This window comes from Penicillium odoratum, assembly GCF_028828045.1.
Source record: "Penicillium odoratum strain IBT 22623 chromosome Unknown utg000003l_segment0_segment0, whole genome shotgun sequence".
Lineage (NCBI taxonomy): Eukaryota > Fungi > Ascomycota > Eurotiomycetes > Eurotiales > Aspergillaceae > Penicillium > Penicillium odoratum.
In genome coordinates this window covers 1448268-1473816 of record NW_026643145.1, presented here as the reverse complement: position 1 = coordinate 1473816, position 25549 = coordinate 1448268, and the positions used below count along the sequence as shown (strand labels likewise).

Below are 25549 nucleotides of genomic sequence, written 5' to 3'. Positions count from 1 at the left end.
TTCTGCACTACCTGATTCTTTCGCGAAATCAGAGTCGTTCTCTTGTCGCACGTTGTACACGGGGTTGGATAATTATGCCTGCCTGTTGGTTCCACCTTTGAGCCTCGGCATCTCTCTGAAGTCAATTTTCGGTCGATCTCCGCAATCCAAGTAATTTATGTCAATAATTGGCCTCGAATTATCAATATCCGATCGGGCACGGGATCTCTGTTCGGGCCGACCGATGGATTCTGTATCAGAAATTATGAGGTCATAGTTTCCAAGGGGGTCGAGGCTAATTTTAAAATAGCTCAATGGGACCATTTCATGTAAGGTAGGAGAATCCCTTTCGTGGTTGCCTGTTCGCAACACCTTGCCTGCAAGAAGATTGGTGGTTGAGAAGAAACAATGTCTTTGAAAATATGTACAAATCATGTATGGTGTATGATGTATATGAACGAATGGCCTAGATCGGAAAAGGCAATGGCAATATAACGCCGGACTGAACCGAAAAAAGGGGGCAAGAGACGGATATCAACAGAAAAGCAGCCCCCGAAACAACAGGGCTGAAGAATTGGCAAGGAGAGGCAAAAAGAAATGGTCATTAAGGGGTTCCATGGCCATCGCAGACGCCTTCGAAAGGGACACGAGTCTCGTCAGGAAGTCAAAGTCATGGTGATGTCTAGAGACCGACAGCACAGGTGGAACCGGTCCAAAGAGCCGGCTCATAGCGAACAAAATCAAATGAAGAGTGGATCAGCTTTAGCTGACTTGCTTGTAGCCACTGTTTCTCCATTCGCTTTGTCTCCAGTTATTTTGGTGATCTAACATTTCGGTGCGCTGGTCGGCATATTTGGTATCATCCAGGGCGTGTTCGAGACGGCCCTTGCGGCGTTGACGCATGCACCACCATACGAATGCACCGACGATGGCTGCACCGACAACACCGGCTCCAACGTAGACTCCGATGTGGGCTCCTGTGCCGAGGTCGGCCCATTTCTCTGCGAGTGTCTCCTTGGGTTTCTTGTTCAATTCGGTGACAGTGGTAGAGTTACCCCTAGGACAGTCAGTTATGGTTGGGCGAAGCCTCGAGCGAAGAATACTTACGAGATCACCTCAATACTTTGCCAGTCACCAGAGTGATTGCCGTACTTGTACTCCTTGCCGGTGTGGAAATCCTGCACGCGAACCTTCTGGACGGTCATGGTGAAGGGAGCGTTGGTCCAATTTACCAGACCACCACCCCATTCAATGGTACCTAACGACTCGGACTCCTCACCGGAAGGCCAAATACCAATCTTGACCTGGCATGGAGTCTGAGGGTAATTTTTGCCCCCAAGAGCCAAGGAATCGTTGTAGTGGAGTGTACGAATCAAAGTTCCATCGACGTACCACTCCAGTTTATCGTGATTCCAGTAGGTTGTGTAGTTGTGGAACTCGGTGTCGGCATTCTCCACATACGCAGTGGTACCGCGATCGTATGATGTGGTGTTACCCTTGCCGAAGAAGTCGGTCGACACCTCCGATGTATTATATCCAATCCATTCCCAATCGATTTCGTCAAGGTCGTCAGATTCGAGAACGACACTGCTGATAATACCTGCACCCTTGGCCATCTTGACCCATGATTCGACGACGCCGAAGAAGATATAAAAGTTGGATTGTAGTGTCAAAGAGGATCCATTGGTATCGAGGCTGAATTCAGCTCCTTCGTCGGTATAGGTGAGCGAGCCATCGGTCATATTCCAGATTGTGGAGTCGAGGGTTGAGTTGAACCACCATGTATGCTCGGTGCCAAGGGCAGGATCCGCGGCACATGTAGCGTTGAGCGGATCACAGGAGGTTGAGGTTTGGGCAGCGGCATAGCCAGCCAGGGCCACAGCGGCTAGGGTGAATGTGTTTCTCATGTTGAAGTCCCGGTCTCTTAAGTCAATAACAAACTATTCGGCCCTGGTAGTCTGCGGAAAACAAACAATGAGGGGACACGAGATCAAAGTCTCGAATACTCGATTCCAAAAGAGTGGATGTGCGATGTAGCACGAAATGAACGGAAGTGGAAGATACCACGAGTAGTCAGGGAGTTTTAGAAGAAGGAAAGCATTGAAATGAAATGGGGGGGAAGGAAATACAGAAGTGGATTCGATACATTTCTGGGTTAGCTTAAAGCAAAAAAGTAAATGATTAATTTGTTTTTGTGTGGTCACAACACAGTAAGGGGATTAAAAAGTGCAAGAATATGTGAAGAGCTAAACCAACCGAGGTTTAACCCCGTACCTGACGCTAAACTAATTTAGGTTGTGGCAATTTCTTACCTGGAAGGCTTCAATATAATTGGATGAAAACCCACGATAAGACTATATTTACCATGGTTAGATACAGACAGTGTTAAGCTATACCAAGCTTCTCGTATATACCTCGTATCATGATCGGCGAATGTCACCCACTTGGATAGCAATTTATATGCCAAGTACTGTATACACCATTTCATCGCATTTAGATTTAGACCTAGATTTAGGCACCCAACTTAACATCGCTCACCCCTGATGCAGGGCAGTCTATTTTGAGATTCGTATTCGCTGAACTTTTTTACGAACCGGCTATTTCGGATTACTTTGCCCCGCTTGAGAAATCCACAATTTCCACTGACAACAAGCCCAAGTCATGTGGGGAACTCTTTCATCAAATCCCTGCTTTGTTCTAGCTCCCCACTTTATGTTCGCTCGGACCTAATTTCGCACCAAATGACCGATTCAGCACAAGCGAACTTGAGCTACTGAATAGGGGCACCATTTAGAAACTTTGATTGGCTGATTCACGAAATATGACCAGGGCGAAGCTTTGGGGCGTTACGCCAGTCCTTGGCCGTTACGTGGACAGATCACTAGTGTCTCCCCTGAGAGATCAGTTGTACAAGAGTACTTCGTACATTCGCTTCAACCCTGTTCCCAGTCTCGTTAGGACAGAGGGTCCTTGGAGGGATTGCGGCTACGGCTACGGCCCCGAGTCCCCGAGGACCCTCAGCGCCTTTTGTTACGTCAGCTACTGGAGACCAAACCATTAACAGAGATTTCCCCCGAATATGAAATTTGAGGAACATTTATTGGTCATAATAATTAACAAATGTGCAGCGTGGTAAACATTATCCGCCCCACATACTTATCCAACTTCCCGATTTGCTCTCGCTCAAGCTCAGCTAAGATACACCTTAGCTGGTCGTCGAACATTTTCCCGATACTGTCTTGAACTGCGTGAACTGTGTGGTTTCTCAATAACATCCACATATGACCCAGTGCTTCTTCTTCTGCGACCTCGAGTCCGAGTGACGGGTGGACGGTAGCCGACATCGGGTTCACCACCGCCACTCCATGCCCCGGGGAGTCGGCAAACTCGCCACAGCCACAGGAGAAGTAGGGTTCCGGCAATGGTGCCAATCACGATACCAGCAATTGCGCCACCAGAGATAGTGCTTGGGCAGCCGTCGTTGCCGGCTCGTGCTGCAAGGTTCCTTCCAGCGGGCGCCTGCACGCAATCGTCAGTTATCAATCCACCCCAGGGGCTTCAGATAGGAGCCATGGTACTGGGATCTCTGATCCGTACTTTGACTCTCCGTGGGTATCCACTGCACTGACCATGGTTATTGTTGACACTTCAGTGGATTAAAAATGTATGTATTCTTCTCTCGGTAGGGAGCTTCCAAGTCTTCTAGAATATATCGATCGCGGTGGGTCTCCAATGATCGCCAAGCTCAACGCAAGATCTCGATCTAAAAAAAATCACTGACCAAAGGAGAAGAATAAAAACAAACGAGAGCCTCAAGACAATCTTCACCTTTTATAAACATATTGCGGCATATTTTCTCATTCAAATGTTTCTGACCTCCTCTTTTCATCCCGCTCTGACGTCAAGAGAACGTCGGCCTTGGCGGCCTGGAAGAGCAGCGATCTACCTCGTTTAAGGAAACAAACCTGGAAGCTTGCCATAACAATTTCTCTTCTACCAACTATTGGCTGTCAGCTAACTAAATAAGAAACTCGATGACCTTGATCCGGTTGCATTGACTCAAGTACTAGGTATCAGCTCTGGGAGGCAGTGCTGTGCAATCGGTTCCCACGGAACTAGTAGCCCACGATTACAATACATGATTATCGCATGGATTTTGCGGGTTCCTATCAATCGAATGCGGGGTAGCCCAGACCTTCCAGCGCGCACTTGACATCTGGAGGTCAAGAATACGTAAATTGAATATTGAATAAAAGTTTCCTCTGTGATAAGCCGTTTTCAGATCCTCTATGCATGTTCGCCATTCTCCTCTAGCTAACATACGGGGTTTCTCAATTCAATTCCACATGTCCGGGTGAGGGTGGTACATCACCACTCTCCCACGTTTTCGCATCCTTGCCTAGCTCGAACTCAATACTCCCGCCATTGACCATGACATCTTCGTGCTCGAACCAGTTTTTCTCCCATTGCTTTCCGTTAATCTTTACGCTCTGCACATAGTATCCTTCATCCAGCCCAGTCGCGGAGATGCGTAGCGTTTTGTTGCCGTTGATGGTCATGTTCAAATCCGGGAACCAGGGTGACGACAGTAGGTACACGGGCTGTGTGACGATTGGATAGATGCCCAGCATTTGCCACAGGAGCCAGGAATTCATCGCCCCCGCATCGCTGTTGCCGGGTATGCCGTAGTAGGCATCCTTGAAGCTGTCATTGGCTTAGTGATGCTTCTAGACTTTTATTTCTGACACTTACTATTCGTTGGCCAGGCTGCGTGACTGTGCGACAGACTTGTGTTGCTTGTTAATATAGTTGTACAGATAGGGTGTAGCAAAGTCGGGCTCGTTTCTTTTCTGGTCAGTCAATATCAGTAGAATTCGATCAATTCAACATACCCGATATTCATCAATGTGGTAATGCCAGCCCCATTATCACCAAGATTTTGAATGGACATGTTTGGTTTAAACTGAACAAAGTTAGTATTCCATAGCATGCACCCATCATACACTTACCATCATATCAAGCCGTGCATCGAACGTCTCCGCTCCTCCCATAAGTTTAATGAGAGTCTCAACATCGTGAGGAATGACGAACGAGTATTCTGGATTCTCAGTCAGCCATGTCACTATTTCAATCGTTTCGAACATACCCCATGGAACACCCTCATAAGTATAACTAGACCACTCGCACCCATAACACAACCGCGGATCGTAGCCCGAGCTATTGAAAGTCCCATCCGAGAATTTGGGTGCCAGAAATCCCGTAAAGTTCAAGCTCTCCACACCCGAATCCCAAATTCTCTGCCATCCCGCAGAACGATTCAGATATTTTTGAACATCACCCTGCATCTCCCCTTTAGCAACCTGACTGAGCGCAAAATCATTCAAACTATACTCCACAGTCCGTGAGATGCAGCGCGTGTTGCGATCCTGCGACACATAGCCGAGTTCTTTCCAATCATCCAGCGCACCACGACCTTCTTTCGTGCTTGCAGTGAAATCTGTAGGATCAAATGTGTTGTACGGCGTCACCTCTGCGTCTTTGACCATTGCGGCATATCCATCCGTCCAATTGATTGATCCTCGGAGACCTTTTACGTATGCATCAGCCAGGACGTTATCGGCATCTGATCCACCTTGGACGAGACCATTGTAGTTTCCGGATCGGCCGTCTGGCATGTATCCTGCATGTCTGGAGGAGTCAGCTAGGAATAAAGTTTTGGAGGATTGAAACTACCTCCAGATATCAATAAGACCCCGGATCATGGACTCGTAGTACTCTGGTTGGAAGATGTGATAGAAGCTGACCGTGCAGCGGAAGATATCCCCTGTGAATGTCAGTAAAGTCCATATCTGAAAATCGTTTTGTTCTTACACATGGTGTAAAAGTCGTCCCAATATGGCTCGTCAGAATCCCACAATGGATTCTCGCCAGAACGGTCGGAGGGCATCAGGTGAGTAAAGTATAGAGAGCTGTATAGCAGTCTGACGTGTGTCATATTCGCTGAATCATCTAGTGGGACCTGGATCTTGTTGAAGACATCATCGTTCCACTCCTTGACGGCTTCGGCTACGGTGTCATTCAGCGTCCACGATGGGATCTCCTTTTCGAGGTAGGACCGAGCTCTGGCGGTGGAAATTGAAGAGATGCCCACGCGAGAGACAACACGGGAGGCAGACCCTGATTTCCAGGTCATCAGAGCACCGATCCGCTGGTTCATTGGTCCTGAAACAGCCTTTGTGGTCTGGTTGCTATATATTGGCTGACTTATGCCGCCGTTTGCCAGGTTTTGATACTTGGGAATCGGGTCTGTGTTGACACCGGAAAAGGTACGGGCCTGGTCTGGGGCTTCGGAGAACTCCCCGTAGAAGAAGACTGTGAATGGTGCACCTAGCTTCGATCAGTGTCCATTCTGCAATAATACTAGGTTCGCTGTTACCGTTATTCCATCCGCCGATGTAAGTTCCATATCCAGTATATGCTTTTCCGTCATCCTCGATTTCAATCTCTCCACCGACATAGAACTGGCTTCCTGAGTCACCTGGGCTTCCAGGTAGATACTTGATATATATTAGCAGTTTCTAGAGCCAGGGGTCAAGTGTGACATACATGAGACACGTCAACCAGGACATGCTTCTCTCCATCCGGGAATGTATATTCCATGATTCCCGCGTGACGCGAAGCAGACAACTCAACCGTCACTCCACTTTTCAGTTCAGTTTTATAATATCCCACACTCGCCTCATCATGTCCAACCTATCCAATATAAGCCTGTCAGTCCAGTACAAAAACATCTTAAAACTACTCACCCTCGGCTGGCTATAAGTCTGATTGTCCAGAATGTTGACAGGCGAACCAACCGAAGTCAACGGCATCTGAGCGATCAACCCATACTTCGGCGCCCCCCCAGTCCCACTCTCATGCATCATGCTAATACCCGTCACATTTCCGTCAGGCGTCCACCCACCATTCAACACCGCGGTACTCCAATTGACAGCCGTCGAATCTATACCGACCTTCGCGACACCAAATGGGCGCGCACCACCAACGAAAATATCTCCTCCCCCTGCACCCGTCCCATCTGGACCTTCAGAGCCGATGAACGGGTTCACATATTGCGAGAGATCGACCGCGGCTGTTGCTGAGGTGGTGAGTAAGACCAGCCCCAGCGAGAGGGCTAATCGGGGATTCAAACGCATTTCTGGCTTTATTTGAAGAGCGAAGAATCTGAATAGAAGATAAAACCATGCAAGGTATGCTCAGGAGATAGACTGAGACACTGCGCCTCCTCCATTCTTATACATTCCCCGGCGTGAAACAACCCGATCCCTTTCGTCAGGCTACTTTGATTTCCCCGCATATTATGTAGGATCGTGTTGTACGTCGTTACTTTCGTCGTCTTACCCCGCATGCTACGTGATGCACCACATGGGTACCGGGAAGTTCAGGTACTCGAGCCCTTTCTTTACCTTTCATTTTAGTGCAGATCTCTTGCCCTTTTTTGGTAAGTACGATTGACCACGCCCGAGCACACTAACTATGATGTAATCCAGATATTAAGCAGTCAGGATTCTTTTCCAAAGACGTGGGGGTAAAAAGAACAACTTGGAATAAAATGTTTTATGATGAATGGGGGTCTCAGCTGTCTACAATAAGGTTCATGCCTCAGGCAACAAGCCTTGAACTGGGCCATACTGCCATCGGTCACCGGTCACCGCTATCCAACTCTACAACACTATTGATGCCTTACTGCCTGACTGCCTGACTGCCTGACTTTTTGTGCATCAATGCTGACTAAGACTGATATGAACTCATTTTTAAGATCAACTGCGAGTCTGGGCATAACTTCAAACACTCTTCCGTCTCTTTTAAGGTCCGATTTTCGTCATTAGCCTGGTGGTTTCAAGCGGAAATGAACAGGTTTCTGTGAAAAAATACTGGGATTATTGGTTCAAGACCAATCAATGCAATGGACACAAATCACAACATCCGCCACCACCCGGGAGTGTGTGAGAGGTGTAAGAGAATGAAAGTGTGTGTCCCATGTCTGATGAGCGAAGAAAAGTGGGCTGAGCTCTTCTGTTAGACTAGATGCAATCGCACAGACGATACCCCGTGTACCGCCTGCGCACAGCGGAACTTAAGATGCATTCCTACTGTTATCAGGACCAGAGGGAAAGCCGTACCAAAGTCAGTTAACCTTGCGGAACTGGATTTCATAACCTGCAAATGTGCCTAATAGTTGTATAGAAATCAGTATGTGCATTCCATGGAGAAACGGATTGCGCAAATGGAAAAAGCAATGAAATCCCTCCCTTTGGCGCAGGAGATGCCCTTTACAGGGGGGTCTTTTAATGCTCTGATCGAAGAGCAAGCGAATCTTAGCCACGAAAGCTCCACTCATTTTATGAATAGTGATGGTGAAACCGACTTTATTGGTATTCAAATTGCAGTCAAGAGATCTGAGTTTTAAAGTTGTTGTCAGCTAACTAGAACATCACAGGCTCATCCTCTGCCTTGTCTATTATGTCACCACAAGGTTTGCAGTGGCTTCCAGGGGTGATTGGAGCATACAACATGGAACGAATAATGGTTTTACTCAATCGTTTCCGTTCATCTTCACATCTCTCTTTCGGCGACTTCACCCTGGCTGAGAAACAACAGAGTCGCCAAGATCTTCCACCACGGGATATTGCTGCTATATATGTGGAAAGTTCGTTTTTCAACCTTCGTGCATCTGAGGCATTTACTGATATATATAGATTACTTTGGAATTTTCAACCGAGTACTACATCTATATGATAGGGCCACTTTTGATCAATACTTTGCAATGCAATACTCCAACACCCCGCCAGAGACCGCATCATGGTACGCAAGTATTAACTTAGTCTTGTGCATTGGATCCAGATGTCGCACAAACGAAATACACTCAGCACCCGAGAAGCCTACACGAATGTGGGGCTATTTTCAAAATGCGATGAGTGTGGTGCCGGAATTGATCTTCAGAAATCCGACGACGATGTCCATTCAGGCTCTCATTGGAATGGTATGTGTCGTCTCGTTCTCTCCTGTGTCCTTGCGCCTCGATTGGCTGAACTTTCGAATTTTTAGACGATCATCGCGGACTCGAATCTCTCATTTCAGACATCTTCGATGCTCCTTTCAATGGCCATCCGGCTCGCTTTGAACAAAGGATTCCACCGCAAACTCATGGGCAATAAGATATCCCCCAAAGTCAAGGCGTCGAGAGAAAACATATTCTGGACTCTCTACATCCTTGACAAGGCCATATGTTTGCGGTTCGGTCACCCGTCATTGATAGATGACGATGAGATTTCAATCGATCCACCATCTCCTGATGCGGCCAAGTCAAATGGAGAAGACAGAAAACTCTTCCGGGCCTTCGTTGATCTTGCTCTGATCCAGAGCAAAGTATGCAAGTGGCTATACTCTGCTAGGTATCAAACAAAACCTGTTACACATCGGTTGTTTCTGCTTGGAGAATTGGATGAATACTTGCAAGCATGGAAGGATTCATTGTCTCCGGAACTACAGCCTGAAGCTCAGGTGAATATAAACGACCCTTCTCATGCTTTCGACACTCAGTCGGTCATGATGCTGCATATGACTTACTACTACACTGTTGGTACAATTCACCGTGTCTCATTGTTCCTGAATTTGAAGCCTGAGAATGTCGAGGGAGAAACAAAAGATTCTACTGGCAGTGTTGATCAGGCAGAATTAAGTGCCTTAGTTTGCCTCTCGGCTTCGCGAACAACTATCCACTTTCTGAGATATGGAAATTGCTCATTTGATGTGCTACCTCTCCTCTCCTGGTAAGTCGGCTGCCTCTTTTAGATCTTTGCATCTCAGCTTATCAAATTAGGTGCACCATGTATTATGTCCTTGTCGCTTCCTTGATGATTTTCGCCCACATTGTGAGAGACCCGACAGGCCCCGAGATAGAGTCCGACCTGTCCTATCTACGAATGTTTGCAACCACGCTCCAAAGGTCATCTGTGAGTGGCTCTTCTCATACAGAGGCATTAAAAGCTCTTGCAGAATTGATTTTGAACATTGCGGAGACAATCGTTCAACAAAGAAAAGACCAGCGACAGGTAGAGCCACTTAGTGCTGGACTTTCCAGTCAGCATATTTCATACACACCAGCAACGCATGGGCAATCACCCTCGTGTTCAATCCCCTCAACTATGTCAGCAGTCCCATCATCAGCTATCCCACAGCTCGCCGATCATAGTCTCTCATCTGCCGTCAACGCCGCGGGGGGCATATATGATTTTATATTCCAATCTTCTATGGATGTACGTTTTCTCTTGAATAAAAGCGCAATGGTATTTCTGGCTTCCAAATCTTTGCTAACGGCTAACCATCAGCCATCTCCATCTTTACTTTCTACGCCAACCGCCAATTCCAACTATTCCTTTACTCCTTCGAGCATGTCAGAAGATTTCAAAACCGCTGAATGGGTCAATTCCTTCGAAACCGAGCAGGGAGCACCTTCGAATAGCTGGTACCCCTAGGAGTCTGTGTTTGCCTTGTCTTTTAATATTATAGATTTCTGCATATTGTGGATTGGAACATCCTTGACATTTAGTAGTGAGTGATACGATAGAATGGCTACTCTAATACGCGCGTTCGAAAATAATGATCATTCTCAGGGAAGAAAGCTCCTTTAAGCGCGCATAGCCTGCACCAAAGGTCGAATTCTAGTCATTTATCATACACTCAGATCCCTACAAAAGTACTCGTATAAATTCTAGTATAAATTTACTGAAGATTTTTTATTCCAGAATGTTCGCCTTCTATGTATCAATTGATCGCGACTTCTAGTACTCTATACTCTAAATTTCACACAAAAGCAACGCAATTAATCCATGACTGGATGAAGACCTACAAAACAGTCGAATATACTCGACATGGCCTCCACCTTCATCAATGTATAGACACTCCAGTACATAACACCAGCCCATGTACAGATCAAGTGCGCGACCTCCTTCTACGCCTTTCGCTTCCTCACTCGGAAGACGTAGTACAGACCGATAGCCACAGCAATATCGAAGATCACATAGGCCCAGACAATTCCAAAGTTGCGCCATCTGTCACTCCAATAGATCTGCTCGCCGCTCAGGTACTCGTCCGCGGTGGTAACGGAGCAGTATTGACAAGAAGCCGTCGCATCAGGGTTGTGGAGCTTTCCAACCTGAGTGGTAAGATATTCGGCCAAGTATTGTCCACATGTCTGTCCTGATGGGGGGTCAAAAACGGCCATTTCGGAAGAAGAACATTTAATCTCGCGCCCGTGAAGCTGGGTGGATGTCATGCCGCTGACCCAGTATGTGAACGGTGAGAGGCGATACATGAAAATCCAGAAACCAGGGAGAGCCGTGGGAGTTTGCATGACACCGTTGAAAAGCAAAGTCATAGCAAATAGAAGGGTTGCTACTGCACCAGCAGTTTCGGCATCCGGCAAAGCTGAGATCAGCATCGTAGCGAAGGTTCCAGCATACACAAAGAACTCGATGCAGAAGAGCAAGACCAAACCTTGTCGCTCAGAAGACTCTCCAGTGCCATTGACTGGATAGTAATAGCAGATAAAAACAAGGATACCGACCAGGATCTGGTAAGGAATCTCAACCACAATGTTTGACAAGATGAACGCTTTCCAGGAGTATGTCTTGCTAGGGCGTTCACGGACTTCGTATAGAGATCGCTGAGTAACGAACAATGGCATAATCTGTTGCACCATGGAGGAAAAGATGGCACAGATCATGAACAAGGAGAACAAGACGTTTTGCGTTCCTTGGAGCGAGTGCCCAGTTTTCCAGAATGAAAAGCCGATGAAAAGTCCAGAGGCGATACCGAGCATCATTTTCGCAATAATATACGAGGGCATCCGCCAGTATTGTTGGAAGATGCGGTATGTAACAACGCGAAGCTGGGTGGTCAGAGATACTGCGAACTCTCCAGTTCCTTCAGAGTCTCCTTCTATAACTCTTCCTTTCGTCTGCTCGTGGATACGTTGAAGCTCGGCTTGAACCTCGGCACACTCGGGACCTGCTTTCCAGACATCAAACCAGGCTTCTCCCTTGTCGTTTGTACCCTTGTTCACAACGTCCAGCATATACTCCGCGGGATTCTCTTCGTCTTGACATTTGCGGGCACCGTTTGCTTCGAAGTAATCCAATAGGGTGCGAGAGTTTTCGCCGATGGGCCCGAAGTAGACTGTCTTGCCTCCTCTTGCGAGGAAAAGCAATTTGTCAAATTCTTGGAAGAGAATGGCACTGGGCTGATGGATGGTGCAAAGAATAGCCTGGCCCGAGTCCGCAAGCTTACGCAACATAGTGCAGATAGCCCAAGAGCTTTGAGAATCAAGTCCACTGGCAATATGTTAGGCGATTGAAATAATCTTTGTTTGGGATCAGGGCAAACTTACCTAGTAGGTTCATCCAGGAAAATCAGTAGCTTCGGTTTGGCGGCAAGTTCGACTCCAATTGACAACAGCTTGCGCTGCTCAACATTCAGTCCTTCTCCGGGAACACCAACAACAGCGTCAGCAAACTCTCGCATGTTGAGCAAGTCAATCACCTCCTCGACATGTTGATTCTTTTCCTCGATAGAAACAGAAGAAGGCTGTCGAAGCATGGCGCTGAATTGGAGACTTTCGCGGACAGTGGCCGTTTCCAAGTGAAGATCTTGCTGCTGGACGTAGCCCGTACTCCGCTCGAAGCTTGATGTGAGGGGTTTATCATTAACAAACATGTCGCCTGTAACAACACCCATAGTGGTTCGCTGGGCAAGAACATCCAAGAGTGTTGTTTTTCCAGCTCCACTAACTCCCATCAACGCTGTGAGAGTGCCAGGCTTGACCCAACCAGCGACGTGATCGAGCAGGCGGCGAGGCTCTCCCTTAATCTCAATATCGTAGACAAGATTATTCCAATTGAAAATATCACCATCAGCCTCTTCTTTGGGAACAGATAGTTCTTTGTCGATATGAACATCGCCAGTTGCAGCTGTAGTCGCGCGAGATTCTCCATTTTCTTCATCAGACAATGCTTCATGGCCACCGCGCATATACGCTGGCTCACGGCCCCGGGGAAAGACGAGAACCTCTGCAGTGCTCGTTGTAGCAGAGTTCAACTCGGTGGCAACGAAATAAATCGCCATCAGACCAATCAGGAACCCGATGAGAATGCCGAAATTCCGCCAAGCGTGTGCGTAAGTATACCGGAAGCTTTCCCATATGTAGTCATCACCGCTGACTGTGCGTTGGCCGGCAACTGCGCCTGTCGCTGAACAGACAAAAGCATTGCCCGAGAGGTTATTGTAGTCAGGAACGAATCCAGAACATTCAAAATTACGGCCGTGGAATTCATTGGCCACAAGGATCTCAAACGCGTAGAAAATCGGATCTGTTTAAAAGAAGTTAGTCTCTGGTATCATGTAACCACCCACTCTCAAGGGAGTTGAAAGCTTACTCAAATAATGAATCCAACCAAACCACGGATGCATGTATGGCACGGGGACAATGAATCCAGAGTAGACGACAAGCATCAGAACGAGAACACCGGCCAAGGTCATGGCCTGAGATACAGTTTTAGTGATAGCGGCGAGCGTGCGGAATACGGCACTCATGACAAACATAATGAGGTAGTTGATCATGAAGAAGATGAAGAACTGTGACGGCTCAGTGCGAAGACCACTCATGAAATAAAGAACCACATTGAACATCACAGCCATCAAAAATTTCACAGGAATATCGGCGATCACACCAGCGATGGCTTCAGTTGCCGGGTGATAGAACGCGTACGATGCATGCTTTTCCACAATTGCCCGCTGAGAGTAGAGACTATTGATTTCCGTCATAGCAAGAAGGGCGTTCAGTAGGACTGCGAAGAACAGAACGGCGCCTTTTGCAGAAAATCCTGCAGTGGCGGTCGGAGTTCCATAGAAGATAGAACCGATAATGAGAGCCATGATAGCTTGTCCGACAGAGCCAGTGAGGGTTGATGCAATATCGTTCCAAATCCGCTGATAAGCTCTTTTAACGTTGAGCTTGACCTGCATTGGGACACTGATCAAGTATGGCGACTCGGCTCTGGTATGATTGGCTTGACCTTCGGATTTTTGCTCCTTGAATTCCGTGACCACGTTTCCATTCATAGGATGCGCTTGTTCGTGAGCGACTATCTCCCCTTGTAGCTGGCGGCACTCATTGGACTGCTTCCAGCGCGCCTCAAACTCTTCTGGAGTCCGTGGAACTTTCTTCTCCATACCCGGAGAAGTCTGTCGCTCACTTGGGTTGGTGATAGATGTCAGGAAGTCACCAGTGGTCTGTCGTGGGGGACAGTACCATCCTTGTTGTTCGAAGTAGCGTTTAGCTCCCGCAGCTGGGCCGAAGTAGATCTGTCGACCTTCATATAGGACAATCACCTTGTCAAAAAGATCGTAGATTGCTTGACTGGCCTGGTATGCTGCGACTGCGTGACAAGATCCACCTAGATCGGCGAACAGACGTAGGGATTCCGCGAACTTCAACGCAGTCGCCGAATCAAGACCACGTGTTGAGTTATCCCACGCCGCGATCGGCGCACCAGCCAGAGCCATCTCGGCGATACTGACACGTTTTCTTTCTCCGCCTGAGACACCCCGGACCACATCATTTCCAACCTTGGTGTTGTATGTATGGCTGAGACCAAACACGGCCATAATGACCTGGGTCATTTTCTGAGAGTATTCAACGCGAGACATGTCTTTAAGTCGACGAGAAGGAGTGCGCACAGCTGCTGCGAATTCCAAAGTTTGTCCGACAGTCAGATGGGGAAAATGTTTATCGACCTAGTGATCACAAGGTTTAGCATAAGCTGAAAGCTTGCCAAAAGAGTATCAAATTCCGCAGTGGGCTCTCACCTCTTGGTTGTATACAACTTCTCCCTTGAACTCCTTGATCATCTGCGCCTGTGGAATACCTGAAAGGTTGTCAGCAATTGACCAATAAGCATGTTCAGGCAATGACAGGGCCTACCATCATAGTGAATAGCAGAGTTTGAGTCGACGCTGAGCCCGTGAAGCTCTCCAGTCAAGGACTTCAAAAATGTCGAACAGCCAGATCCCGGTCTTCCCAAAACAAGAAGCATTTCACCACTTTTCACCACGCCATTGAAATCCGCAAGAATTGTCTTAGGCTCAGACTTAAAACCCTTGACCATTTCGCCGATTCTCATTGGCGCCATCAGAAGATCAGTGACGGTCTCTTGCAACATCAGTGCCGAGCCAGTACCGGTGACATGCAAGTTCTTAAAGACGATGCCGGAATTCTTCATGCGGATGCCTTCGCTCTTGACGCCCTGAATCATGAAGCTCAGCCATTTCTGAAGGTCGAACTCGGCGCTAGCGGGATCCAAAGCAGCATCATCATCGCCAATCTCAAACACTCCTCCCTGGTGGGTTTTCCGCGAAACTTGACTCGCCAGTCTCATGAGATTATCTTGATCCTCTTGCGAAATGGACATGCGATTAGTCCCATAGGCCCGACCATGCTCAGTGTTGTCTTGACTAGGCTTGTCTCCATCCGGTGTTTCGGTACCTCGAACCGCAGTGAATTCCTTTAGTTCGAAGTCATGATTGTTGTTCAAGAGATCATCGACTGAATTCGTAGCTGTATTAGTGGCTGTATTAGCAGTCGTATTTGTAGCCGTGTTGGCTGTGCCGGGTGGCGAAGGCATTCTCTTCCGAAGAACGCCAGTCCAACAGACTTGGGTAAGGAAGAAATGAAAATAAGAGATTTAGTCAAATGTTATCAGGCAGGTAGTAGAAAAAGAAAAGGAATGAAATGAGTGCGATATAAGCCACCTGATATGCAAACGAGTGACAAGGGTGAGGTGAGGATTTACAAATCGGTTCGAAATTGGGCGATCGGTCCCATGCAGTCTTTATAGCAATTTACGTGTCGATCTAACGTTGACGAATCGGGCCACTCAGAAAGAATAATTTGTGATAACAAATCCACCGGGAAATCCACTACAGGGGGGGCGGAAGCTTTTTGCTTCCGAAAGAAAAACAGAAAATCCTTGAATCAAAATAGTGGATACAAGTACGGAGTTAATTTAATGGAACAATACGCTTATCTCCATGGAGAGACAAAACCTGATCTGGGAGTACATATCGGATTTAATCGTAAATAGGTAAAAGCAGCAATAGATAACCTTAGAAAGAGATCATTAATAGACATCATAACTAAACTAGAACCAGTTAGTTGAAGTACACCATTAGCCTTGCAGATCTCGGCCCGGGAATTCTATTACCGGCATCGCGGAGGCAAATACAATCGGACTCCATTCCAGGCTCCACTCGGGTTTTTAAACTATCCGTATCCGTTAGCTAGTGGACATTTCAAACACAATTAATGATGGTTTCCACAAGATTATTGAATGAATTAGAATCTGGTTTCCATCTGGTATCCACATGGGAAATCTATGCTATTTGACAAAGCACTTTTTATCCTTTTGAATCTCATCCAGAACGTTCACATAGAATTGTGGAACCGGAGCCTTTTCGTCCGCTTAGTCATCAAGCGTTTTCAAACGTTTGGAACCTCCTTCCCCACCCCACTAGATATCTGTCTTAGGAAGCTACGATTAAGCATGGCATCCCACATATTAGTTCTTGGAGCTACTGGTAGGCACCCATCCTATTTAAATCCTCAAAATTCCATCATCTCATCCCCTCTTAGGCCAGTCTGGCTTGGATTTTTGCCGTGCTGCCTTGCAGCAGGGGCATCAATTAACCTTATACGTGAGAAGTCCTAACAAGATACCCGAGGATATTGCCAGCGCTACTCCCGTCTCTGTGGTCGAAGGTACTCTCGAGGATCAATCGAAAGTACGTGAAGCGATCGCTTCCGGCCCCACTGTCTTTGTTTCTTTTGCCGGGCCAGTATCCCGCTCCCAGGGCACGGTACGGTTCTCTAGGTTCGCTCATGCTTCACTGCTCACGAACTTGCTTTTTTAGCCTGTCACCGATGCTATGAAATTTATATTCCCCCTGCTAATCGAAAACAATTACAAACGAGCCCTGGTACTAGGCACTTGCTCATATCCTGCACCTGAGGATAAGGGTGGTTTCAAATGGAAGGCTATTGTCATATTTATCAAGATTATTGGCGGCTCCGCTTACCAGGAATTTAACGGTTTGGGTTCCTTCGTGGCCTCTCAAGATGTGAACCAACTGAAATGGACCCTCTTTCGTGTGCCGTTCCTTGGCAATGGAGCTGAGGCACCGGTCAAAGCAACTTATACCGGGTCTGGTGAGGATGGTATGTTTTTGACCAGAAAAAGTATCGCGGCATGGGTTTTGGCCGAAATGAAGGAAGATTCCAAGTGGGTTGGAAAGACACCCGTGTTATCAAACTGATCTGGGTTATTTACTGGACTGTTTAGTTTGTTGCCTTTGACTCACTATATCGCTTAAACTGAATCAACTGATATTTTTTTAATATGAGAATATTTCATTCGAAAGGAAAGCTTCCTCTGGAATTCAGGCTATGGGAAACATAGGAGAGCAGAGAAGAACATATCTACTAGGTATCATATGGTGTATGTGTTGAACAATTTGAAAAAGAAAAGAGAATTAAAAAGAGAGACTGGGATTATATCCTTTCGTACTACTTCCTGACTGCATCCTCAAAATAACCGACAAAAGATTGTCAGGCAAGAGCTTGCAGTAAAAGTACAGTATGGAAAGTCTGACGATGGTCCCTCTGAGATATTTGTGGAAACCCCCCGGAATCAAGCTGTGGAGAAATCTCCTGAGAGTTGTCCCAGAAAGTAGCGAATGACCCGCCATGGTACCCGCAGAGAGACTTGCAATAAGACATGCCGCAAGTTGGACATCAGTAGCAATTCGGAAAAGCAATGCAAAATTTTTTTTTTGAAAGGGGAGGTCAATAATGAAGGGGAGCATCCAAGGTAAAAGCCTAGATTTTTAATGAGACGACGAATATACCACGTTGCTAGGGTATAATAGCTTCGCAGGACATTAAGCTATCTTCCCGCAGTTGTCGCTCATGTACGCCAGGCATTAAGATGTCACGAAACCATCTCGTGCCATTAAGGCCCTTCAGGTCCTTCGGGTCCTTCTCATGATTACGGCCCGCTTTTATCTCGACGTTGAACAGAAATTTGCCGAAAAAGTCCTCTGTGACGACTGCGGCGGAATATGGCACCAAATCGTCCTTGGGTGCGGCCAACATGAGTTCTCTCCGCGACCAGTTCACTAAATCCTGGATCGTTAGATCATTTCTTTCCTGATGAACAAGAACAAAGAGTCTTTCCAAAAGTCGTCTAGTTGACGGGTTTCCCTGGTCCCCCCCAATTTTTGGTGCTCAGGTGGAAAACGAAAACAAATTGGGAATCGTCGTTTGCATCCTCAAACCAAACAAGGATTCTCGCACCCCATTCAAGGAAATTTTCGGATAATTCTCCTCTCATCAATATCATAGGACCCGACGTGGGTAAGTATGGAGAGTATACTCTGGTGATGTGGAGATTTGGCGGATGGTTTTCATAATGGAGGTAAAATATGGAATCTCGACGGCGTTGCTCATGAAGTCCAAACTGGGAAGTAGGTATACTTGTTTCCGTGGCCATTTCAACCAGGCTTGACGTCCAGCCAAATGCATCGCCCCTTTGGCTTGCACATAGAGGTTCCCTTGTATGCACTTGATTAGAACTGCGATGAGCACGGTAGGGTCTCTCTGGTCTGGCATTTAAGGAGATCGAAGGAGACATCATCTCCAATAAGGAGTGGAATATCCATGCTAAGACCCTTGTTGGTGATAGAAAAAGGGGGACTCGGCGCGCCAAAACTGCAGGGAAGATAATCTCCACATTTCAGAAATGCCGCCAGGGAACTGGCGAGAGTTCCACTTGTTGACATCTTGAGTTATTTGACAGGCCGTGATAAATCTTGGAACTCTTTAAAAGCTATGTCCATGTTCATGATGGGATCCCAATGCCATGCCAACAATGACTGATCATCTGAGTGCTTGATGATTTCCTCCTACAGCCGCAAAAACACCCCTGCTCCCTCGCCAAATAGCAGTGGCATGTTTATTCCAAATATACCAAGCAGAGAGTATACTCGGTCTTCCGGTCGACTGGTTTCGCGCTTTGACGCCCAACTCATTCTTTCAGCAATGCTAGCCGAATTCAGACGACTCTTCGGAGTAAGATCAGGTTCAAAATGCTGTCTCTTTTCTAGAATGACACACTGATACTAGTGATCTCACTAAGTTGACTACATACTGTCTCCCGGTAAAACAGATCTGACCAATCTCGGGCCAAGAATAGTAGCTTTTCAGGTGCAAGGAGCTCTTGTAAAGTCCATCCACGGGTAAACCATCGACTCTGTTGAAATGCGGGTTGATTTGGATCAAGGTTTGGAGGAACATCTGCCAGATAGGCATAGCAAATATCAGAATGCTCATACCATCTCATCATGGAGTTGATTGCTTCAGAGAGTTCTGCGCTGCTTGTCTTGTCAATGCAGCAGGTATCCACCCAGACATAATGTGTATTGTCTTGGAGCGCTCCTTGACAGGAGTGCTTGATTTTGGATTATCCATTTTTTGAGGTGATTTGGGATATTCGAATGCGGGGAGACGGGGTTCTTCTTTGTTCAGTTTCCAGCCTTTGCATATCCTGACAAGTAACCTCGTCTGTGCCCCAAGTATGAGACAAGATGGCATGATTTGGGATTTCATGGTCCATGTACTCCATCAATTTGAAGGTTGCCGCATGGATAAGAATATTCAACTTGTTGTTAGGTCGTAAGCAGCTGATTATGTGTCCAGCTGCTCCTAGTCAGCTTCTGTCACATGACAGGCGAGGGGTGATGTGTGGCTACGCCACATTCGCGATCACAGAATTTCGGAAATAAAGGAAGATAATAGAGAAATCTGATGGTTTGTTTGAAGCATGAAACAGAATGGATGTTGAACAAACAATTCACTTTGATCAACTTGAAGGAACATTTGAAGGGAGGGGATGGGAAAAGGTCATGTAATCAACCGGAGATTCCTAGCTTCATTCATGCCGCATGCAATACGTTGATTTCACTGAATGTTGAGAGGAAAATATAGAGCCGCCGACAAAATGTAGCAAAGGGCATCAGATGTCCCCCTGAACTACCAAATTGGATCTTATTCTAAGAATATCCTCATCCGAAAAGCCGAGGACAGACTTAAAGTAGCCCTCAACATTTCCATACTTCTCCTCCAGCCAAAGCATGGAGGCCTTCATATTCTCGGGATCAGAAGCTAGTAACCGTTCGACACCAGCAGGGTCGTTCAATTTTGTAGCCTCTGTGACCTTTGCCGCCATCATCTTCTTAAGCGGAGCAAGTCCTAGATCCGTCAACCCATACTCCTTCCCAATAACATCCAAGTCCTCAACACCGGCCAAGCGAAGAGCCAATGCCCCAAAGCATCCGGTGCGATCTTTTCCAGCTGTGCAATGAACCAGGAACGGCTCATCAGGTCGATCACGCACGTGCCCAAATAGCCGACGATACGCAGTGGCGCCGGACAAGAATATCTCAGAGTAAGCAGTAACGTAGCCCTTGGAGCCATCTGTGGACAGGTAGGGCTTTATGCTCAGTGCCATTGCCTCGGGGCTAGCGTCCTTGAGGGCAGAAACCGGAACATGATGCCTGTCGACTCCTGTAATTGTTGAGGAGGGGTCCCTGTCGACTTCGAGGTCGGATCGGAGGTCATATATGTGACTAATATGTAATTCAGAAACGAGTTTGTCGCATCCGGCAGCGGTGATCTTTGTAGGCAAGGCGGAGCGGAAAATGAAATTACTGCGTACCGAGCCGGAGGGCTGGACGGAATATCCACCTAGGTCGCGGAAGTTGAAGATGCCGGGGACATCATGGAAAGGCGGGCTGGGGAGCGTGGGATATTCCGAGGCCATTTTGGTCTTGATATTGAAATTATGAAACAAGGCAGGTTGGAATTGACTCGATAGTGTATGGGGAGATCGACAATATTATATCTTGGCGTTTGATCTTTATGTCGGATCATCCTTCGGGGTTCGGAATTGTTCATAAAAGGAATCCGTCTATTTCTGTAAACTTAAGCGGACCAAGTTTGAATCTCCACAATAATGTACAAGTCAGGACCGCATAAGATTTACGCGAGCCGATACATATAATTATGCATTATTTGATAATGCCGAAGCCGTAAAGTGGGGCCGAATAAGCCCCTTAGGCAGCCACTGAGATTTGGTGTTAGCAGTTATGTCAAAAGATGATGATTAATCCTGGCGCCTAAGCTGCCGAGGGACAGAACAGTGTGTATTGAGTGATATGGAGAAGAGAGAAGAGAGAGGAAGAGGAAAGAGGTAATACCTGGGTCTAAACGGGACTAGTGCGAGATGGTGAACACCCAGCTCACCTGATTCCGATACAAATAACATTAGGATGATCTACTGGTCCGGAAGCTTTCATTTGCACGAAGTATCATTATTCATAATTCAGAGGACATTGATCGAAGATCGCCATGGTTGGAGAATCGGAAGGTCTAGGTACCGGTGCGCCGATGAAAATATTCTTGGTCTACCCGGCCCCACATAATTATGTCCAAATCTAAAGGAGCAGGCTGAGAGACTTGACCGTTTATTTCCCCTCGATTGCGTAGTTCGTCTCCACTTCAAATTCCATATCAAAAGCGCGCCCCTCGATTCCATCAATACGTCTCGGCAAAGATTTTCATTTCACTCAAAATGACTTCTCACACGGAAGAGGCTTCGCCTCTCTACCGCGATAGTTCCAAATCCATCGATGAAAGGGTGTCCGATCTGGTCGCCCGCATGACATTGGCTGAAAAAGCTGGCCAGCTCTTTCAAAACATGGTATTTCCCGGCCCAGACGGCTCTCTTGCGCCCGCATTGCCCGACTTTGGCCTTGGAGATACAAAAGAACAGATCTCGGGGAAACTCATGACCCATTTCAATCTTATTGGCCCAGTCCAAGATCCTCTCATGATAGCAAAATGGCATAATGCCCTCCAGAAATACGCCTTAACCCAAACTCGCCTGGGGATCCCGATAACCATCTCTTCCGACCCTCGGCATCATTTCAACGAGAATGTGGGGGCCTCATTCTTCTCCGGTGCCATGAGTTTATGGCCCGAGACATTGGGCTTTGGAGCACTGCGTGATGCAAAGCTTGTTGAGCGGTTTGCCGACATCGCGAGACAAGAGTACATCGCAATCGGCCTGCGCGTTTCTCTTCACCCGCAAGTCGACCTGGCAACGGAGTATCGCTGGGCTCGAATCAACGCGACCTTTGGTGAAGATGCCGATTTGTCGGGAGAGCTCGCCCAGGCCTACATCCGTGGCTTCCAGGGAGATAGACTAGGCGCCACGAGCGTCTCGACTATGACTAAACACTTCCCAGGTGGAGGTCCGCAACTTAACGGGGAAGATCCTCATTTTACTTACGGTCGCGAACAAGTCTATCCTGGGAATAACATGAAATATCACCTCGAGCCTTTCAAAAAGGCCATTGAGGCTGGTACCCGTCACATTATGCCATACTATGGAATGCCAGTGGGTACTGAATGGGAAGAAGTTGGCTTCGCATTCAACAAAGACGTGATCACGGGGGTCTTGCGAGAAGAACTCGGTTTTGAAGGTATTGTTTGTACCGACTGGGGTCTTATCACGGATACTGAGATCTTCGGTCAATCAATGCCAGCACGGGCTTGGGGCTGTGAGGGTCTTTCTCACTTGGAGAGAGCGAAGAAGATTCTCGATGCTGGCTGTGATCAGTTTGGAGGAGAATCAGTACCAGAATTGGTCATTCAACTAGTTGAACAGGGTCTCATTTCTGAATCTCGAATTGATGAATCTGTTACTCGGCTTATGCGAGAGAAGTTTGTACTCGGTCTATTTGACAATCCATTTGTCGATGAGGAAGCAGCTGGGAAGATCATTGGACAGCCTGAGTGGAAAAGGGAAGGTGAGGCAGCTCAGAGACGGTCGTTCACTCTCTTGAAAAATGAGAAAAACACCCTTCCCCTTCGAGAGGAAGTCTATCAAGGCAAGAAAATTTATATCGAAGGTGTCAGTCAGTCAGCTGCCGAGGCGAGGGGCTTTGAGATCAGCAGCATTGAAGAAGCGGATATTGCCATCATGCGCCTTAAATGCCCGTTCGAACCCCGCCAGGGCGGCTTTGAGTCTTTCTTCCGCGCCGGGTCTTTGGCATTTTCTACCGAGGAAAAGGCTCGCCAGGCAGGAATTTTCTCCAAGGTTCCTGTCAGCATCGTGGATGTGTATCTCGATCGCCCAGCAGTCATTCCGGAAGTTGCAAGCCAAGCCACTGCTTTAACAGTGAGCTATGGCAGCACTGAGAACGCTTTCCTCGATATCATTCTGGGAACCAATGGTGCTGCGCCAGAAGGCAAGCTCCCATTTGATCTCCCAAGCAGTATGGAAGCGGTGGCGAACAGTAAAGAAGACGTACCTTATGATACGGAACTTCCACTATTTAAATTCGGCCAGGGCTTAGCATACTGTTAAGGATTAGACTCTAGAGATGATATCACAGCCACCTCGGCTGCTTGTTAGTATAAGAAGCACGTAGCAAAAGCCATACACATACCTAATTCGCCCTCCAATCTTCATCTTCCTTCTGTATTCATGAATCAAATGCTGAGTGTCTCAGCTACTAACAAAGGAAGTGCCAGACATGCACCGACAATATTAAACGAGGAATTACTATAATTACACCCTAAATCGTGGACTTTTATGCACCCTATCTAGCCTGATCAGGAACATACTGATGGATTAGAGTCATACGTGAAGTATTGCCGCTAGACGCGGTTGCTATTATTACTACACATTTCTATCCTCCCTTCATATGTAGCACATGTGTCTTCTTTTTCATTTTCCAATAAGTGAGATATTTCCTCACTTCCTTCACCGCGAGCTTTCCGGCACAAACCTAGAAGATGATCTGTACAAGCTAACAAGAGAAAAATGGAGCTATAATGAATTTACTTCGCTTCGCTTTATTTTCCAAATCTGACTATGATACATCAACCAGAGCGGCTTTTGGGATCACCACTGGGCCCAGTAATCCACTCTCAAACAGCGGGTCGGTAGAGTTATAATGCTTCCAGGCAGCAAAGGCCACGCAATTCCCGGGCTTTCTATCCAACTTGCTTGATCCTCCGACCGCATTTCCCCAGGTGTCTCGAGATGAGGTGGATGTACTATTCATCGCATCTGCATACCAATCTGGCCAAGATTCGACGCTGAAATCCTGTGTTGTACTGTTATAGGTTGCTTCGGTAGGCAGTGACTCGTCGCCGATCAGCCAGTTGGGCCAGGTGTTTGTCACCGCGATTTGAAGCGTGTTCTTAGCATCAAGGTTTATCGCATTGGTTATGTCCAGTTCATATGGCGGTAGCCACGAGAGAACGAGATCCTTTCCGTTGAGTGTGACCGAGGCAATGTTCTCGACACATCCAAGGGTAAGAAGATATTTATCTGAAACGTTATCCTTCACAGAACCTTTAGCGAGTTTTGAAGTCGTTTTGAAGGTTGTCTCGTAAGTTGCAGTTCCAGAAAAGTGAGAAACATCAATCACTGTGGTTCTTGAGGGAAATGAGTGAAGGTGATCGTCAAATCCTTCGTGTAGGATGGCGGGAGGCGCTCGACGGGAAATGTCACATTCCAGGCCTTTTTAAGCGTAACATTTTGAATAGTTGAAATTTGGAAGGACGAAGTGTCGTTGGCTTTTGTTGTCGCAGTGTAGTTTCCATTCTGACGTAACAAAACCTCATTTGCGCTACGCGATAAATGCTTTCATCAACGATCCATGTAGCAGTGTTTTCGCCATGTATAACCCAACTACAGGACAATCTGTCGAATCCGGTCGCGATCAAGGTACTATGACGTTCATTCCTTTTAATTTAGTTGTTACTCTACTAACATGGATTATCATTCAGGTCACACACAGTCGGGCATCGCATGGACTGCTTACGGAGCTCGCGTCGCACAAAGCCAAGGGGTCGATCTATATGGAATTGGAGACAATCGCTTGCTCAAAGGTTCCGAGTACACAGCCAAGTATACTTGAATTACACGGTAGACTATGACCCGGCAAGGCATAGGTGTGAAGCCGTCATGGTCGGTGCGCCATGGCCCACCATCGCCGAGTATAATAGGCAAATCTCCCACACGGTGCCGGTTTGGGACATCATATATTACCAATATGTTGTGAAGCGCAAATTATCAGGACCGTGGACTGAAAAGGCACACGTGAAAGAGGGGAATGAAGGAGCTGTATCTACTAATGACCATCCAAGCTGGGGCGGGCTTATTTGGGCTTACTAGCTAAAAGGCAATTAGTCGATGACCCTTGACACAATCAAGACATCTTTATTTCTTCAGCTTACGCACTTCAGTTTCTTAACTCAAGCAGCACTAAAGTTCCCAGGCTGGTTAGTGGTAGTACTTCTGTTCAGAGCATCTGGAAGTCT

General features: G+C 47.1%; 10 protein-coding genes across 10 annotated transcripts; 4 read left to right on the top strand and 6 right to left on the bottom strand.

Moving 5' to 3' along the window:
* Positions 1-741: 741 nt before the first annotated feature.
* Positions 742-1886, bottom strand: N7520_003785 (glycoside hydrolase family 16 protein; the record flags this gene model as incomplete). Its single annotated transcript, XM_057137720.1, has 2 exons — positions 742-1036; positions 1087-1886. The coding sequence occupies 2 exons, from the start codon at positions 1884-1886 to the stop codon at positions 742-744; spliced, it is 1095 nt and encodes a 364-aa protein (XP_056998185.1).
* Positions 1887-3168: 1282 nt separating this feature from the next.
* Positions 3169-3611, bottom strand: N7520_003784 (uncharacterized protein; the record flags this gene model as incomplete). Its single annotated transcript, XM_057137719.1, has 2 exons — positions 3169-3498; positions 3558-3611. 2 exons carry the CDS (start codon positions 3609-3611, stop codon positions 3169-3171), a joined length of 384 nt encoding a protein of 127 aa, XP_056998184.1.
* Positions 3612-4310: 699 nt separating this feature from the next.
* N7520_003783 (GH92 family glycosyl hydrolase) lies at positions 4311-7175 on the bottom strand (the record flags this gene model as incomplete). The annotated part of the gene is made up of 10 exons (XM_057137718.1): positions 4311-4683; positions 4732-4824; positions 4872-4942; positions 4989-5077; positions 5126-5667; positions 5713-5803; positions 5851-6366; positions 6416-6536; positions 6586-6732; positions 6786-7175. 10 exons carry the CDS (start codon positions 7173-7175, stop codon positions 4311-4313), a joined length of 2433 nt encoding a protein of 810 aa, XP_056998183.1.
* Positions 7176-8929: 1754 nt separating this feature from the next.
* Positions 8930-10517, top strand: N7520_003782 (fungal specific transcription factor domain-containing protein; the record flags this gene model as incomplete). Its single annotated transcript, XM_057137717.1, has 4 exons — positions 8930-9022; positions 9088-9812; positions 9863-10298; positions 10371-10517. 4 exons carry the CDS (start codon positions 8930-8932, stop codon positions 10515-10517), a joined length of 1401 nt encoding a protein of 466 aa, XP_056998182.1.
* A 476-nt stretch (positions 10518-10993) lies between these two features.
* On the bottom strand, positions 10994-15722 carry N7520_003781 (uncharacterized protein; the record flags this gene model as incomplete). The annotated part of the gene is made up of 5 exons (XM_057137716.1): positions 10994-12374; positions 12431-13409; positions 13476-14835; positions 14908-14966; positions 15023-15722. 5 exons carry the CDS (start codon positions 15720-15722, stop codon positions 10994-10996), a joined length of 4479 nt encoding a protein of 1492 aa, XP_056998181.1.
* Positions 15723-16640: 918 nt separating this feature from the next.
* Positions 16641-17409, top strand: N7520_003780 (uncharacterized protein; the record flags this gene model as incomplete). Its single annotated transcript, XM_057137715.1, has 3 exons — positions 16641-16674; positions 16730-16953; positions 17008-17409. 3 exons carry the CDS (start codon positions 16641-16643, stop codon positions 17407-17409), a joined length of 660 nt encoding a protein of 219 aa, XP_056998180.1.
* Positions 17410-20165: 2756 nt separating this feature from the next.
* Positions 20166-20972, bottom strand: N7520_003779 (tyrosine-protein phosphatase; the record flags this gene model as incomplete). Its single annotated transcript, XM_057137714.1, has 1 exon — positions 20166-20972. One exon carries the CDS (start codon positions 20970-20972, stop codon positions 20166-20168), a length of 807 nt encoding a protein of 268 aa, XP_056998179.1.
* An 810-nt stretch (positions 20973-21782) lies between these two features.
* On the top strand, positions 21783-23582 carry N7520_003778 (glycoside hydrolase family 3 protein; the record flags this gene model as incomplete). Its single annotated transcript, XM_057137713.1, has 1 exon — positions 21783-23582. One exon carries the CDS (start codon positions 21783-21785, stop codon positions 23580-23582), a length of 1800 nt encoding a protein of 599 aa, XP_056998178.1.
* Positions 23583-24090: 508 nt separating this feature from the next.
* On the bottom strand, positions 24091-24829 carry N7520_003777 (uncharacterized protein; the record flags this gene model as incomplete). The annotated part of the gene is made up of 2 exons (XM_057137712.1): positions 24091-24746; positions 24790-24829. The coding sequence occupies 2 exons, from the start codon at positions 24827-24829 to the stop codon at positions 24091-24093; spliced, it is 696 nt and encodes a 231-aa protein (XP_056998177.1).
* A 75-nt stretch (positions 24830-24904) lies between these two features.
* N7520_003776 (uncharacterized protein) lies at positions 24905-25146 on the top strand (the record flags this gene model as incomplete). The annotated part of the gene is made up of 2 exons (XM_057137711.1): positions 24905-24953; positions 25016-25146. The coding sequence occupies 2 exons, from the start codon at positions 24905-24907 to the stop codon at positions 25144-25146; spliced, it is 180 nt and encodes a 59-aa protein (XP_056998176.1).
* Between the last annotated feature and the right edge of the window lie 403 nt (positions 25147-25549).